The following is a 16825-nucleotide window of genomic DNA, read 5'->3' on the forward strand; positions in this document are numbered from 1 at the left end:
AAAACCTAACGTATGATACATATAGAAAGAAAAAACTCATAAGACGAAATCGAAAAAAACTATAATCGTAATCGAAATAAAAAAGAATAGAAGATAAAATAAAATAGAGAATAAAATAGAAGACAAAAAAAATAAACGAAAGAATAGAGATAGAAGCAGCAAAGCCTATCGTAAGGCATGCATAAAAAAAAGTAGCATGGACTCTTCCGAGAATAGGAGAAAGAACAATTTACGCCTACCCCCTTCAAGATCAAATTTTTATTTTTAACAATCAGAAATAAATAAATAAAAGCAACACTTTCGCGAAGAAGAAAAAACCTATGAGGATTTGTGGTCACTTGAAGACTTTCATGCCAAGGCTCGAAGTCGCACTGCCCCCCTCCCATAATTTTTTTTCAGCATATGCAGATTTTAGTCAAAAAGAGATGTATTCTCAGTATTTTGGTCTTTATGGAGAGAAAAAAGCCTGACACCGATCTCCAGCCCATGAGGATCAGACTCATCGGAAGTGTAATTGTCCACCTCTTGAGCTACATAGGTTTTACAACTTTGGTGTACTAATGCACACACACAAACATACTTCTTATAAACGAATTTTCTTAAGATATAAAAGCACTAAACAATTGTGTAAAGCAACAATTAAAAGAAAAATTCCAAATGTATCAAGATATCACATGTGAGAGGGGGATGGAAGACCCCATTTTGTGTACGTGACTGGCTTTATTATACTGTATTTTCATCGACAAAAAAATAGTAGAATATAAAACAGCGAAATAGAGACATATAATTTTTCGTCGTTATTTCGAGATTCATATTAGACTAGACAAAAAAAAGAAATTAACGTACCTTACGAAGTCAACGGCACTACTGACAAACATTTTCCTAAAGGTAGGGTTCAGCGCCATATCTGAATATTTTCCTGATCCTTCATTCCATCCTCCAATGGCAATTAGAACTTTCAAATGACGGTAATTTTCCTTCAATCCTACAACCTTCCGATAATAACCTAAAAAGCCATACTAATTTTACAATCAAGATCATAACAAATAACAAAAAAAGAATCTATCATCTAAAGTTGTCATTACTATCACATAAGCAGTCAAAATCCCCAAGTGTTTAGTATAATGTTGGCTACTGGGATTCAACACTTTAAGCAGCTAATACAGTAATTGAAGACGGCGGATTTCACCTTGTCTCATATAAAATAAGATAAGATTTATTTATCACGAAACACACATACAATATTACATTTTACTATTCCCCCAAAGGCTCTTTGGCCTGTAAAAAAGGGGGAAAATAAACGAGTCACTTACTCAGAGAAGAAAGAAAAAAAAATTAAATAATCACTTACTCACAGAGAGAAGAGCAAAAAGGAGAAGAAAAGAAAATATAAATAAAATAAAAACTATAGAAAACAAAACTAAATAGACTAATAGATTGAATAGACTAAATTAATTATGTAGATCAGTAGATAAAATAGACTCCAATGAAATAATAAGGATATATATATATATATATATATATATATATATATATATATATATATATATATATATATATATATATACACGCACATACACATATAAAAATAAATAAAATAATTTCTAAGAAGCCAAAGAATTTTTAATAGTTTTTTTTTTTTAACAAACCGAGTGAGTGGCACCTTCGAGCTGATTCGGGCAACTTATTCCATACAATATGACTTGCAATAAAGGATTAAAGTCTGACTTTACACAAGGAGTAAAAGGAACTTGAATATGATTTTTGGTATTGTGACGATTATAATTATTCTGATCAGAGTTGAAAGATGCCTGAACACTTAGGGGATGGGGTAGGTCACCATGAAGCTGAGAAAAAGTAAAACATGCACACGAAAGAATATACAGTGACTCGAGATCAAGTAATGGGATAACTCTTGAACGATTAGTTTCCTTAATGAGGTTTCTAGCTTTATTATAAACCTTAGAAAGTGGTTTTAACAGTGAAGGAAAGGTTGACATCCATACTATTGAACAGTAGGAAACGTAAGATCGGATCAAGGAGTGAAAAAGGATTTCCAAAATTGATCCAGAGAAAATATGTTTAAGTTTCCTTAAAATACCGAGACTCCTGCATATCTTCATTTTAATCAAATAAATGTGACGCTTGAAAGACAAGTTTTCATCAACAAGAATGCCCAAAAAACGAACATATCGATCTTTAAATCTATGAACTATCCCATTTGGCTGATAAATTTCTGATAACTTGGGATAAATCTGAGAAACATGCAAAAATATCAAAAAACTGTACTTGGAATAATTTAGGGTAAGATATTCATTTTATTTTGTTAAATATATATACATATATTTTTTTTTAGTTGCAAAGACATCAAGGACGTCCCAAATATGATGTTTGAAAAAGAATAGCATCAATCCATAAAATTACTCTCTCAAACAAGTATTCCAAATTTAATCGAAGCTCGGATTCACAGTTTCCCGAAGTGCCAAGTTTGCTATCATCAGCAAAACAAACAAGGACATCAGAAGATGGCGAACTATAGCTGGCATTATGGGCAAGGGAAGGTTTAGGATGACAGAGTCTACAGCAATTAATAGGTTTCTGCATTTTTACTGCGTAAAAATGATCATTTACATAAATCAAAAATAGCACTGGCCGTAAAACTGATCCCTGAGGGACGCCAAAATTCACTTGTGAGGGTGAAAGGAAAAGTGGATCGACAGAAATTATCCTATAATTCAAATAAGATTGAAACCAAGAAAATACATTACCCCTAATGCCAAAATGAGACATCTTCGATAGAAGAATTTCATGGGTTAAGGAATCGAATGCCTTGCGAATATCCAGGGATATAGCAGCCAGAATTAATCACAAATCCAATGCAGAATGTATAAAATTCAAAAGGGTCATACAGGCATGCTCATTGGAGTGCTTCATTCGGAAATCAAATTGAAAATCATGAAAAAACTTTTTAGATTTTAGAAATTTAAGGAGACGAGAAAGCATAGCCTTTTCGAAGATTTTACTAAATACTGATAAGATTGAAATTGGTCGATAATTTGCTGGATCATTTCTTGGTCCACCTTTATACAGAACAATAATCCAAGCACGCTTGAGAGCATCCGGAAAAACACCATATTTAAATGAAAGATTAACAAGTTTTGTTAGAGGCAAAACTATTGAAGGAAGAATAGATTTAACTACCTTAGTAGGAATAGAATCTGGCCCAGATGAGGACGAGTTTTTCAAGCCATTAACAATTTTAGTAATTTCGCTTTTTTGTTACTGGCTCTAGAAACATAGACTTAACAAAAGACTGTCCTAGGTAAGACTTAAAGTCCGACTTAGACCGAGATAAAGTAGCTGTGCAAGCAATATTTTTACCAATATTAGCGAAGAATGAAGTGAATGCTTCTTGGACATTAAGCTCACCCTCTACAGTTTCATCACCAATAACCAGACTCATAGGTAAAGAGCTAGATTGAGAACCAGGTTTAAGCTCAGAATTTATTACCTTCCAAGTTTTACGAATATCCTTGTCACACGCAGCAAAATTATTTAGATAATAGAGAGATTTGGCTTTCCTACACAAGGAATTATACATATTGCGGTAAATGTTGAATTGACAAAGACGAATAGCACTCGCTGAAAGTGTAGTGCATTTATAAGACCTGCAGAGATTATTTTTCCTTCTTCAGCTTTTGAGAAGTCCGGATGTTATCCATGGGTTTAGAGGAACAATCCTTTTAGACCTGCGATTAGAAGGTGGTACTTTACAAATGCTGAGAATAGCCTCTTTTATGGTTCCATAAAACGACTCAAATAAAAAAGAAAAATCCTTATCATTATCAAATAGGCTCCACGAAATTTTCGCTAATTTAGAACCAAAAAGAGATAACTCATTCCGACCAAACCTAATAGAATAGGAATCAAACACTTGAGCCCGGTTATTCTTTCCCCGATTAAAACTGAACCGAGAATATATGGGAAAATGATCGGAGATATCAGTAACTAAAATTGGGTTCTCCTTCAAGCAAAGCGTAGAGAAGATATTGTCAATCAAAGAAGCTGTAACATTAATTACTCGTGTGGGGATGGATGTAGTTGGTAGAGTTCCTGCGGCAAGCATGGTTGAAAGAAAATCAACTGAAGCCGAAGAATTTGAATCCATCAAATTTATAGTAAAGTCACCCATTATGATTAACTGACACGGACGTTTCAATATTATGTCAAGTATTTCCTCAAGATTTAGAAGAAACAACGAAACCGGGCCACTAGGAGAACGATAAATATTGCCTATGATTATATCAATACCATTAATTCTAATTTCTGTAAATTGTGACTCAAAGATACCTTCAAAATTCCTCGATAAGTCATACCGCAAGCAATAATGCAAATTACTAGATATATACATGGCAAGACCTCCTTTAGCCATGTTGCAGCGGTTTTTATCTTCCATTTTGTAGCCATGGATATCCAATAGCATTTCATTGCCAGAATCCAAAAATATCTCGCACAAACCAACAACATCAGGCTGTCCATCCGAAACAATTTGTCTTAAATTATCTATTGACGAGGAAAGACCCTGAATGTTAAGCTGAAGTGCAGTCAGAGAATAATTTCCTTTGGTAACCTCCTCTCAGAGGCGCCATTTGGACCAAATCTTGGGGTGGGCATAAACTCCATCTTGCCCGGCGCCCCCCCCCGACTCACTTCATGTCGCGTAATCATCTAGGAAATGGGAATTTGACAGAACTCGAGAATTTTATTATGTATCTTACCTACTTTCAAAGTTTACAATAATTAATAGCAAATAGCATAATTACCCCAAGGGTCGTCAAGTAATTACACTCTTTGGTTAATAGGCGTGCAGTAATTTCAAATCAATTGGACAGAATGGATTATGTTGGACATAACGGATTATTATGGCCGGCAAAGGGCCCTTTGTGGTGGAAGCTTGGGCCCCCTGGAAAATCTGGGGTGTGCATTTGCCCACCCCTGACCCCCCCCCCAAATGGCGCCTCTGCCTCCTCTCCCCCAAGTCCGAAACATATTTACTATTACAAACAGGGTTTGTATTAATCAGGTTTTGATTAACCTGACCCACAGAATTATTCACAATACTAATTAGATCAAAAGGATTATTTTCAAGCTCGTATATTGACAAAAGCAGGTTTTACTTGGAGCCCATTTGAATCACCAGATGAACAAAAAAGAAATCTTTACCTAAATCTATTACGAAAGAAAAACCTATCTAAGGATTACAACACATAAATAATTAATAGCACAGCAGGTATTATCGGGATGAACTCCCGATATTCTACCTCCCGATAAACCCCGATATATACTATTCATGTAGATAACGATTAGAAGAGACATTGCTGCCCCCTTCTTTGTTACACTTCTTATCATAGGCATCGCAATAACGCTGCCTAAGAACAAAGAGGGCTCAATGTATTTTTTATTTTTTTTACCAAGGCACTTCGTATGGAGGAGTTATTGTAAAACTCCAACAACTATGAGACTATCGATACAAAGCGGGTAGGCACCACAAGGCACTGGCAGAGCTGCCAAATTGCTCAAATGGTTTCCTTTGAGCTGAATTTTAGCCATTTTTTAATATGAATACTAAAAAAATTCTCAGGGACTGCCCTTTCCTTTACTTTCAAATGAAAATTCTGTTCTGTTTGATCGAAAAAATGAAATTTGCACTTTCTAATGAGATAAGTTCCATCAGAACTGAATATCCGCACCTACGGCACAGCACTGGGGAAGTTCAATGGCTTTTTTAAGATTTTTTGGAAAACAGGTCTCAGATTTTAGTTTTCTGTCCTTTATTCAGATCTCTTATCCAAATTCAACTATGGCAAGACCGCCCAATCAATTGTTTATAGTTTGGCCATAGAAACTAAAAACGTTTAAGATAAACCAGATGGCGTGATCTTTTAAGGTATTGAGTCCCCTTAAACAAGCCCTTTCACATTAGGAGTGAGGGATTTTTAAGATATTTTGGAAAACAGGTCTCAGATTTTAGTTTTCCGTCATTTATTCAGATCTCTTATCCAAACTCAACTATGGCAAGACCGCCCAATCAATTGTTTATAGTTTGGCCATAGAAACTAAAAACGTTTAAGATAAACCAGATGGCGTGATCTTTTAAGGTACTGAATCCCCTTAAACAAGCCCTTTCACATTAGGAGTGAAAGATTTTTAAGATTTTTTGGAAAACAGGTCTCAGATTTTAGTTTTCCGTCATTTATTCAGATCTCTTATCCAAATTCAACTATGGCAAGACCGCCCAATCAATTGTTTATAGTTTGGCCATAGAAACTAAAAACGTTTAAGATAAACCAGATGGCGTGATCTTTTAAGGTATTGAGTCCCCTTAAACAAGCCCTTTCACATTAGGCTAATACAAAAAACCGTAAAAACATCATAATTATCGTCTAAAATCATCACAATCATTATAAGCAAACTATTCAAAAATAAAAATATGGAATGGAGACAGAGATTCAAGCTCTGATCAAGTAAGGCTTTTTAGATAAACATCATTAATTTGTTTTTAAAATCTGTATATTGGTTGTATTTTGAGTATACTGACTTTTCGTGACAAGCTCGCGTAACATAAAACTCTATGGGGAGCTATATTCTAATTGGAGTTACTCATGTTACGGACAAAATTTGCTCCGTAAAATTACACAACGTAATGTAGAGTCTTATGTTATGCTAGTGTTAAAGACTCAAGAGTATAGCGGGAAAGAGCCACTATCCTGAGTCCTCAAAATTTTCATATTTACAGAAATTCCCCCATAGATCATCTCTGGCCATGGAGCCTTTCGAGGGGGAATAAGTGTATTGTGATTCAATTTTGAATTGTATTTTGTATTTGACTATTAGTGAGCTTGTCTAGACTATTAGTGAGGTGTAGGATATTAACCCAAGTGTACCCAAGAGGTCACAAAGTTTAAATTCAGGGTCAATACGACTCTCGATCAAACCAGAATCACCTGTTCCGTATCACGAAGGATTTGAATCCCAGCTTGGAGTCCAATTGCGACAAAAAACAAAAGTTGATTATTTTTTTGTTTGATTTGTAGTCAGTGGCTAAACATAATGATAAAACAATTATTCAAAATACCAACCCCCCCCCAACCAAATCAGAAACCAAATCAAAAGAAGAAACCCCAGCTAAACCCCAGAAACAAAAATGAATAAATAAAGTCTCACCTTTACCACCATCCTCTTCAGTATCTAAGAATGCATCCAAACTCTTTATAGTTTGGGTGGAGTTGTCTAGACCCGCAAAACTATAAATAAGGTGAGTGCATAGATTAGGGTCTATGTTTTCCAATGAGAACTTGCCGAGGCTTTCTCTCCAGAAGGACCATGATCCCCAGTAGCAAACCACTACCTTATTATGACTATGAACATCTGAAAAAGGATGTAAATCTTAGTATGTATCCCTAGTAAGTAATGGTGGCTACTCAATAAGTCATGATCAAGAGCTATTAGACAAATAGGCTCTCTGGAGTGAGCCCGTGATACTAATTAAGTTCTACAAGTATTTCATGGTTAATAGGCTACATACGTAAATCTGTACTCTAAGCCGTTTAGTCACGGTGCATTAAGAATAATCTTTCACATTTAAGGAGACTCGGTAAAATAAAATCATTTTGCAAACCTCAGTGTCGACTGACCGTGTCAAAGACAATAGGTGGAGCAAATTCTCTCAGTGGACTAGCCGCCATCGAGATGAATTGAGAAACTTGTTAAGCTATTAAATTTGATAGAAAATATGATGAAATTTTATATTCCCTGTGTTGGCAAGGATTTCAATCGTAGTAAGTAAGTACCAAGGGAAACTTCAAAAGCTACCAAATTGTTATATGACATGAAAAGATTTATTCACTATGAACTACACGTACAATATTACATTTTACTATTCCCCCCAAGGCTTTTTGGCCTGTAAAGAAGGGGGAAGACAAACGAGTCACTTACTTCAGAGAAGACCAAAAAAATTAAAATAATCACTTACTCATAGAGAGAAGAGCAAAAAGGAGAAGAAAAGAAACTATAAATAAAACAAGACCCAAGAGCTCATATGGCACTTGTGACGAGGTCGGAAGAGCCAAGAGCTTCCTCCCACCAAGTTTCATTACGATCTCTCCACTCTAAGCATTTTCCAAGATTTCCGGTTTCCCCTCCAACTCCCCCCAATGTCACCGGACCCGGTCAGGATTTAAAAAAAGAGCTCTGAGACACGAGGTTCTTTTAAATATTAAATTTCATTAGGATCCAATCACCCGCTCGTAAGTTAAAAATACCTCATTTTTTCTAATTTTTCCGAATCACCGAATTAGGTCCCCCTCCCCTAACTCCCCCAAGGGGAGCAGATACGGTTCGGTTATATCAATCACGTATCTAGGACTTGTGCTTATTCTTTGTAAATTTCATTAAGATCCGATCACCCGTTCGTAAGTTAAAAATGCCTCATTTTTCTAATGTTTCCGAATTAACCATCCCAACACCCCCCCCCCCAACCCCAGATGGTCAAATTGGGAAACGACTATTTCTAATTTAATCTGGCCTGGTCCCTGATATGCCTGCCAAATTTCGTCGTCCTAGCTTATCTGGAAGTGCCCAAACTAGCAAAACCGGGACCGACAGACCGACAGAAATTCCAATCGCTATATGTCACTTGGTAAATATCAAGTGCCATAATAAAAACTATAGAAAACAAAATTAAATAGACTAATAGACTGAATAGACTGACTAAATTAAGTAAGATATTTCCTTGAACTGAATTTTAGTGATTTCATCCAAGAAATACACGAACATTTTTAGGGACTGCCCTTTCCTGAGCTGTCGAGAGAAAATCCTACTCCATTTGATTGAAAACAAAATTCATTCACACTTTTTAATAATTTAAGTTTCATTAAAACTCAATATCTCTATCCCGGCACAAGCGAGTCAAGTTAAAATCATTGTGAACTTGATTTCTGGGAAAGTAGGCTTCAAATTCTAGTTTTCTGTCGTTTATTCTCTCTTATCCAAGCTTTGGGCCACACAAACTAAAAATATTTATGATAAACCAGAAAGGGGGATTTTTTAGGTTGTCGGGTCTCCTTGGACAAGCCCTTTCAATTTAGGCTAATGCGAAAATCCTTAAAGACATTATAATCATTGTTTAAAAATGATCACATTATTGATTTGTGTTCAAAATCTGTCTATTGGTTCTGTATTGAGCACATCGACTTTTCCAAGATACAACATAAGCTCACACAACATAAAATTAAATGTGAATTCTACATTCTGTAACATACAGTCTTACATTATGCTAGTCTTAAAGGTTGCACAGCGTAGCGGGAAAGAACCAATATGCAGAATCCTCTAAATATTAACAATATTCTCCCATTTCCCCCGCAATTTACTTCTGGTCTGCGTTTTCTAATTTATTCCAAACCCATAAATATACTCAAGTAAGGGGTTCATCCCCTTACACAAAATATTCCTTCGTGAAAAAGGTCAATGTTCTCTAAAGGGAAGGAGCAAAGGTGGGAACTCGATAGCAACTTCTTGGGTCCTAATTTGACCTGTAGGCCTATCCCTGAAAGTTCCATTCACCCGGTTCAGCTGCTTTGGCTCCCGCTGATGAATATCCTTCATCAATGAGGATCCTTGGACTTTGTAATTTGGCTCCGTCGTTTCAATTATACGGTTAATATAGGTAATGCTCTCTTACCAGTGATGCCAATTGGGAGGGGGCACCTTACCCTTCCCCCTTTATTTTGACAAATACATTTTATGGCGTTTTCACGAAAAAAACTTCTTTGGTATTTTTTAGTTTAAAAAAAAATTGATAAAATTAAAAACATGAGAGTTTGAAAAATAAATTTTACCCCCCCCCCCCGTATTTTCGTTAATTGGCATAGTTGCCTCTTTCTTGCGACGATTCTTGATTTGGGTTATCTCGTATAATTGAGTTGTTTCTATGCTTAAAATCAGTTCAGAGAAATATATTTTACAAGTTACATTACAGATTTGTTTTCTGTTTGTTTTAAATGTACTGCCCATTAACGGAATTTTTTACATCCAAAGGCAATGTTAGGGGGGAAGGGAGTGGCTACCCAAACCCCAATATTTTGGAAAAAAAATTATGTAGCCCAAGCGCCTTAACTATCCGTATTTGGACCCCTCTTCCCCCCTCTAATAAAATTCTGGAGCTATGCCCCTTTGTGCATCTATGTGGATCTGTGAATGGTTACATTCGTGTGTTAGGGGAAAATTGTTGTTCGTTTTTTTTTTGTATCGTTGCCATCTGTCCTTTTTATTTTGATAATTTAGATAAAAAAAATATAAACAAATAAACATTACTGATTTTATTCGACACGAATTTCAAAGTGTGTATTTCTTTTGTAGTTGTGCGCAAAAATTATGAAAACTATGAAAGAAAAACAAATACAAAAAGAGTAGTACCAAAATTTGAAAAATATGGGTTAAAATAGAAGGAAACCTGAAAATAATATTCACATAAATTTTCTGTATATTACAAAGTAACAACATTATTCTTATAGTGTTTCCTTATGGGGTTTTGTTTACTGCCTGGGAACGTATCGGGTTTTAATAGTGGTGGACGAATGGGGCGTAATTGTAACAGCAGCGACTTAATACTTGTTAATCAAATAGAACACACTCAAGCATTAAGCACAGTAAGATCTCACAAAAATCGGTTTGGCTCTCTCTCCTTCACCTTTTCGGTTCATTAGATTGATCTGAAATATCAGGTGGACAGACGTCAAAGCTCTTGGGTGAAATGAGATTTACTTTATTTGACCTCAGTAAATTGTCATAAATTGAATTCAATCCACATTCACCTGTATCTCTGTTTATGGAATTGTTCTTTAATAATGTTTTTTTAATTTGGATTTTTTCCCTGAAAATGTGCTTTAAACCTTGGTCCCTAGAAATCAAAGAGACATTCTCAAACAAAATAAAATGATTTGGATAATTAAAAATATGTTCCGATAGAGCCGACGTGAAATCTTCAGGTTTGGAATTTTGTTTTAAGGACGATGAAATAGAATTATGATGTTGTAGCAATCTCGTTTTCAAACTCTGGTTAGTACGTTCCACATAAGAGCTTCCTCAAGTACATGGGATTTTATAAACCTCACTTTGTTGCTCTACGGAAGTTCGATCTTTTCTAGAATTTAAAAAGCTAGCCAAAGTATTATTACCTCTTAAAGCTACCTTTAAACCATTAGTTTGTAAAATTCTTTTATGTTTTTCACTCAGCCCTGGAACATATGGTAAAGAACAAAAAAATCTTTCTTTTCTGTTGTTTCCAACAACAGAGTATGAGATTGTAAATCTCATTTCACCTAATAGCTTTGACCTCTGTTCACCTGATATTTCAGATAAATCTAATGAACCGGAACCGAAAAGGTCAAGGAGATTTGCTTCCGCTGTTGCATTGGAAAAAATGAAAACAATAAACTATATGTAATTAGTTTATTAGATATAAAATTTTGTTGTTTTTATTTATGTCTTTTAGTTTTACTGCTGATAATGGACACTGTATATGTGTCCGAAATATTCAGTTAAAAATCTTATATTTGTTTCACTGCCAATAAATAGGTTTCATCCCTATTTTGAACTGTTATATTTTAACTACTACAATTATATTCCTCTTTACTTTTACTTCACTTCTCACCATTCACTCTTTCCTAATACAAGGATCGCGGTACTTGTTGATTATACGGAACAGACTCAGTGAAGTCAGGTTAATCCTAATAAAATATATCAAAATCTGATGATAATATAATCCTTCAGAAATAAAGCTATGGAAACTACGACAAAGAATTATGGAAAGCAGGCCGCCCAGAACGTATTATATTAAATACCTAACCCCTAACCACCTTTGTATATTAAATATTTAATTAAAATATACCTAAATCGTAGCATTGCTCTCTCGAAATAAGCAAACCAAAACCGATTGCAGAGAGAGAAACCGATTCTTACTGTTCTTAATGCTTGAGTGTGTTCTGTTTATTTAACAAGTGTTGAGTCACTGCTGTTAGATTTACGCCCCACTCCCCCACCCCTATACGTTCCTAGGCAGTAAACAAAACATCTCTATTTTGAATGTTTCATCCCTATTTTGAACTGTTATTTTTTCGTCATAGAAAAACAGTGTGGTCTCCAAAGTTATCTATATTGTAGTAGTTTTTTCATACTATGGTATTTCCTTCACAGGACGAACGTTGGCGTACAACTGTTGTTTTTTTTCCTGAATACCACGGAAGAATCCCTAATCTACAACGTTTACAATCATCATTCAACTTCGATCAATTTTCCTCTTCTAGTTTTCCCTGTATTTTTAAAAGTAAAATATTTAGCATTGCTTAAACGCAATAATTAAATGTATGCCTAAAACTAAATCCAAACAAATGAGGTGATAATCGTAATATTGTCTAATTGAAAATAAATTTTGGCCACTTAGTCCACAAAACTATGATATAAGCTTTAATTAGGGGGGTATTGAGAAGGAAACATTTTATTTTGTCATCCCCTTGCAGTGGAAATGATAAAGGACCTCTTGTTTCAGCCATGTACCAGTAAATTGAATCCACTGTGAAATCTAGAAACAGACAAACATGGGAAATATATGATTTAGGTTATATGGTTGCATACTAGAGGGAAAGGGGCTGGTGGTAAATTATAGTGAAACTACAGTCAACATATGATAACTTTGGTTATTCTGCATATTATGAAGTAAGAATTGTTTTCTTATCGTGTGTTCTTCTCAATAACCCCTAATTTAGGCTTATACCCAAAACACAGAATTTGAGTCTCAACTCAACGAAACAAAAATTCAGATTTGTTTGATTCAACAAAAGAATTTTCTGACCTCAAAATAACATTAAATAATGTTGAAAATAGACCTTTATCTAGCTTAGAACTGTGGCTGTTGAGAAAAAAAAACATGTTAAGAAAACAATTCTTATTTCATGATATGCAGAATAAATGTAGTTAACACATTTTGACCTCAGTTCCACTGTATTTTACAACCCCCCCCCCCCTAATATCCAAATATACAGCCCATATTATATATGGTACTTGTGTATTATGGCAACCCCACTCAAGAAGTGAAGTTAGGTTAATCTTAATGAAATGTACCTAAATATGATGAGAATATAATAATTTAGTAACTAATTATGGAAACAACAAATAATTATAGAAAGCAGGCCACCCAGAACGAGTTATATCAAATGCTTAACCTAACACAAATGCAAACCCTCGAAATTACTCCGTAAATGAAAGGGGCTTTTCCTCCTCAACGCCTCGCTCTTTACGCTAAAGTTTGACTCTTTCTCTTAACTCGACTTCTTAAAAATTAAAAAAAAAACTTTAGCGTAAAGAGCGAGGCGTTGAGGAGGAAAAGCCCCTTTCATTTACGGAGTAATTTCTGTTCGTTTTAAGTTTTAATGTCGCTCCTTACTTTCATTTAAAAAAACTTGTTTTTTGTTTAATTTCTGAAAGTTTTTAGATTAATGCATAATTTTATCTTGGCTCTCCGCGCATAAATAATTAAAATGAAATTTGCATATTAATTTTTTGGGGCTAAACGGCTTTTTCATTGTTTTAATTGGAAGATTTTGAGAAAAAAGGAGCGAGAGGGGAGGCCTAGTTGCCCTCCAATTTTTTTATTACTTAAAAAGGCAACTATAACTTTTAATTTTTTACTAACGTTTTCATGAGTAAAAAATATACGTAACTTACGAATTAACTTACGTAGCAAACTTCTATATTTGTATGTTTTTATTGCGTATATGAGAGGGCTCAGCCCTCGTCGATACCTTCGCTCTTTACACTAAAATTTAAATTTTGTCCCAATTCCTTAAGAATGACCCCTGAATCAAAAAGGCCGTAGAATAAATAGTTGGAATTACTAAAAATAATTTAGCGGAAAGAGCGAGGTATTGCGAGGAGGTAAACCCCTCATTTGTGTAATAATTTCTATTCGTTTTAAGTTTAAATGCTGCTCCTCACTTTCAGTAGAAAAAACTTTTCATATTTATTTTTTCATTGTTTTTTTTAAATAATGCTAGAAAATCCTGCGCCTCCTCTATTGAAAGTCTCTTCCCTCGTGAGAATTTCTCCCATGAAGGAAAGATCCTCCCACGTAACCCCCCCCCCCCCTCAACTCTCCCCCAAACTAAAATAATCCCCCTGAAAACGTCTGTACACTTCTCAATAACCATTACTATATGTAAACACAGATCAAAGTTTCTAACTTGCAGCCTTTCCCACGGGGACTGTGGGGGAGTAGGTCGTCCTCAAAGACATAGTTATTAGGTTTTTCGATTATGGTGAATAAAATGGCTATCTCAGAACTTTGATCCGGTGACTTTGGGGGAAAATGAGCGTGGAAGGGGGCCTAGGTGCCCTCCAATTTTTCGGTCACTTAAAAAGGACACTAGAACTTTTATTTTCCGTTAGAATGAGCCCTTTCGCGACATTCTAGGACCGCTGAGTCGATACGATCACCCCTGGGAAAAAAACAAACAAATAAAAAAACAGATAAACACGCATCCGTGATTTGTCTTCTGGCAAAAAATGCGAAATTCCACATTTTTGTAGATAGGGGCTTGAAACTTCTACAATGAGGTTCTCTGATACGCTGAATCTGATGGTGTGATTTTCGTTAGGATCGTATGACTTTTAGGGGGTATTTCCCCCTATTTTCTAAAATGAGGCTAATTTTCTCAGGCTCGTAACTTTTGACGGGTAAGACTAATCTTGATGAAGTTCATATATTTAAGATCAGCATTAAAATGTGATTCTTTTGATGTAACTATTGGTATCAAAATTCCATTTTTTAGAGTTTCGGTTACTATTGAACCGGGTCGCTCCTTACTACAGTTCGTTACCACGAACTGTTTGAAACAGGAAAAACAAGGAAAGAAGTGAAGATAAACGTCCTCCCGCTGCAAAATATATTAACTAGGATTATTGTGGATATTATTGTTTTCTTAATGTCTCCTTGTGTGGTGGGCTGCTCATACATATGATGCAATTCCGGGTATATATTTGCAGATAAGGGGGTGGGGGTTCTAAGAAATTCATGAATTTCTTAGAAAAACTGGAAAAACAAGGAAATAAGTGAAGATAAAGGTCCTCCCACTGCAAAAAATATTATCTAGGAGTATTGTGGATATTATGAAGAAAAAATTGTTTTCTTAATATGTCTCCTTATGTGGTGGACTGCTCATACATCTATACCTTATATATTTTCAATGCCTTCTGTCATCCGTAACTTGTTTCTCCAGTTTTTGTTTCGTCACAGTTAATTCAATTTACAAGGGCATGGGTTGAAACAACACGAATTTGAAGAATAAATAGGAAATATATAGGCTAATTTGGGCTTTTTGTTTGCACATTAGGAGTGGGGGTAAAAAGTCGAGAGCGTGCATGCAGAATATATCAACTACGATTATTCGGTAAATGTTTAGTTTCGTCACAACAATGCTAATTCTAGAAGCGCATCCATTTCTGGTTGACCCTCCTCATCCATGAGGCAAACTAAAAATGCGTAAAGTGGGCTTGCTTACAGGTAACATTACCTATAGAGCGAAGCGTATTAGTCCATGAGCCCCGCGGGCAGCAGTGAGTTCTGTATTCTATATTTACTTAGTAAACCTCGTTTGAGGTTTTAGTTTTATCACTCTTTGTTGAATAAATATAGAATTTAGACCTCGCCCCCCTGTTTGCGGGGCTCAAGAACTAATACGCTTCGTTCTATAGGTAATATTGCCTGTAAGCAAGCCCACTTTATGCATTTTTAGTCTCGTTGGAGGGTGATTTTAGAAAGCTAAAAAATGGATGCGCTTCTCTAATAATAATAAAGAAACAATATACAGTCATCAGAATCTTGCCATATGCAGTAATACGCACTTTAGGCAGCTTGTGACGAAACTAAACATTTACCAATTATTCTGCATATTATGAAGTGAAAATAGTTCTGACAGATTTCCTCCTCTCCAATTAGTTCTCTAGGCAAATATCTAAATCTGCACATTAAGGGGTTGGGGGTAAAGTATAGAGGAACTGCAGTCATAATGAGTTAATTTCAATTATTCTACGTATTATCAAGTAAGAATGGTTTTTTTTTATCATTTTTCATTCTCAACAGCCCCAATTCTTGGTTTATACCCTAGGCTAATACACAATTGGGTGGAGGATTTCGGACGCAATTGTTAGGGTAGCACCATTATATTTGTAAACAGCGTTGAATGAAGAATAGAATTGCTCTACTTTTTTGATATTATAATAAAAGGCCATTTGATAGAAGGAAAAGGCCACGCACAAGTGTGTTACCAAGTAATAAAACTAACCTGATTTAGAAATTTCCACAGTTTGACTAGAACCCAAGTTAAACAAAAATGGAAACACAAAAACAAACAAAAATATTTTCATTGCTTTCTGATGCGAGGCTTAAAGCTTATGTATCTGAGTATCCAAATGATATAACTGGTTTAGTTTTCCTTAAGGCAGTACCGCTTCATGAATTTTTGTGTCACAGTTATTGCACGTCCAATTTAAAGGGTACTTTTTTACCTTATTTTATCTAATTTTTTGGCATGTTGATTTAATGTTGCGTCATTGTCTGCAAAACTTGAATTCGCACTCTATCCACATGATGGCAGGATAAAGGTGGCTACAGGAGCAGATCCCGTGGAATTGACTGATTGTTCAAAGAGGGTTTTAAATAGTTCGTTTTCTCAGTGCTTCTGTTGAAAATGACGTTTTTATACTTTCATGTTTT

The 16825-nt window shown here is 35.2% G+C and overlaps 1 protein-coding gene across 1 annotated transcript in view; it reads right to left on the bottom strand.

Moving 5' to 3' along the window:
* LOC136036674 (probable chitinase 2) overlaps window positions 1-16574 on the bottom strand; it is a 43270-nt gene extending 26696 nt beyond the window's left edge. The window contains exons 1-3 of the mRNA XM_065718981.1: window positions 16395-16574; window positions 7225-7428; window positions 847-1006 (exon numbers count right to left, since the gene is read on the bottom strand). Coding sequence (XP_065575053.1) covers window positions 847-1006; window positions 7225-7428; window positions 16395-16476 — 446 coding nt within the window. The 5' untranslated portion in view covers window positions 16477-16574. The remainder of the gene's footprint in view (window positions 1-846; window positions 1007-7224; window positions 7429-16394) is intronic.
* Between the last annotated feature and the right edge of the window lie 251 nt (window positions 16575-16825).

Source organism: Artemia franciscana, chromosome 15, assembly GCF_032884065.1.
Source record: "Artemia franciscana chromosome 15, ASM3288406v1, whole genome shotgun sequence".
In the NCBI taxonomy this organism is placed as follows: Eukaryota; Metazoa; Arthropoda; class Branchiopoda; order Anostraca; family Artemiidae; genus Artemia; species Artemia franciscana.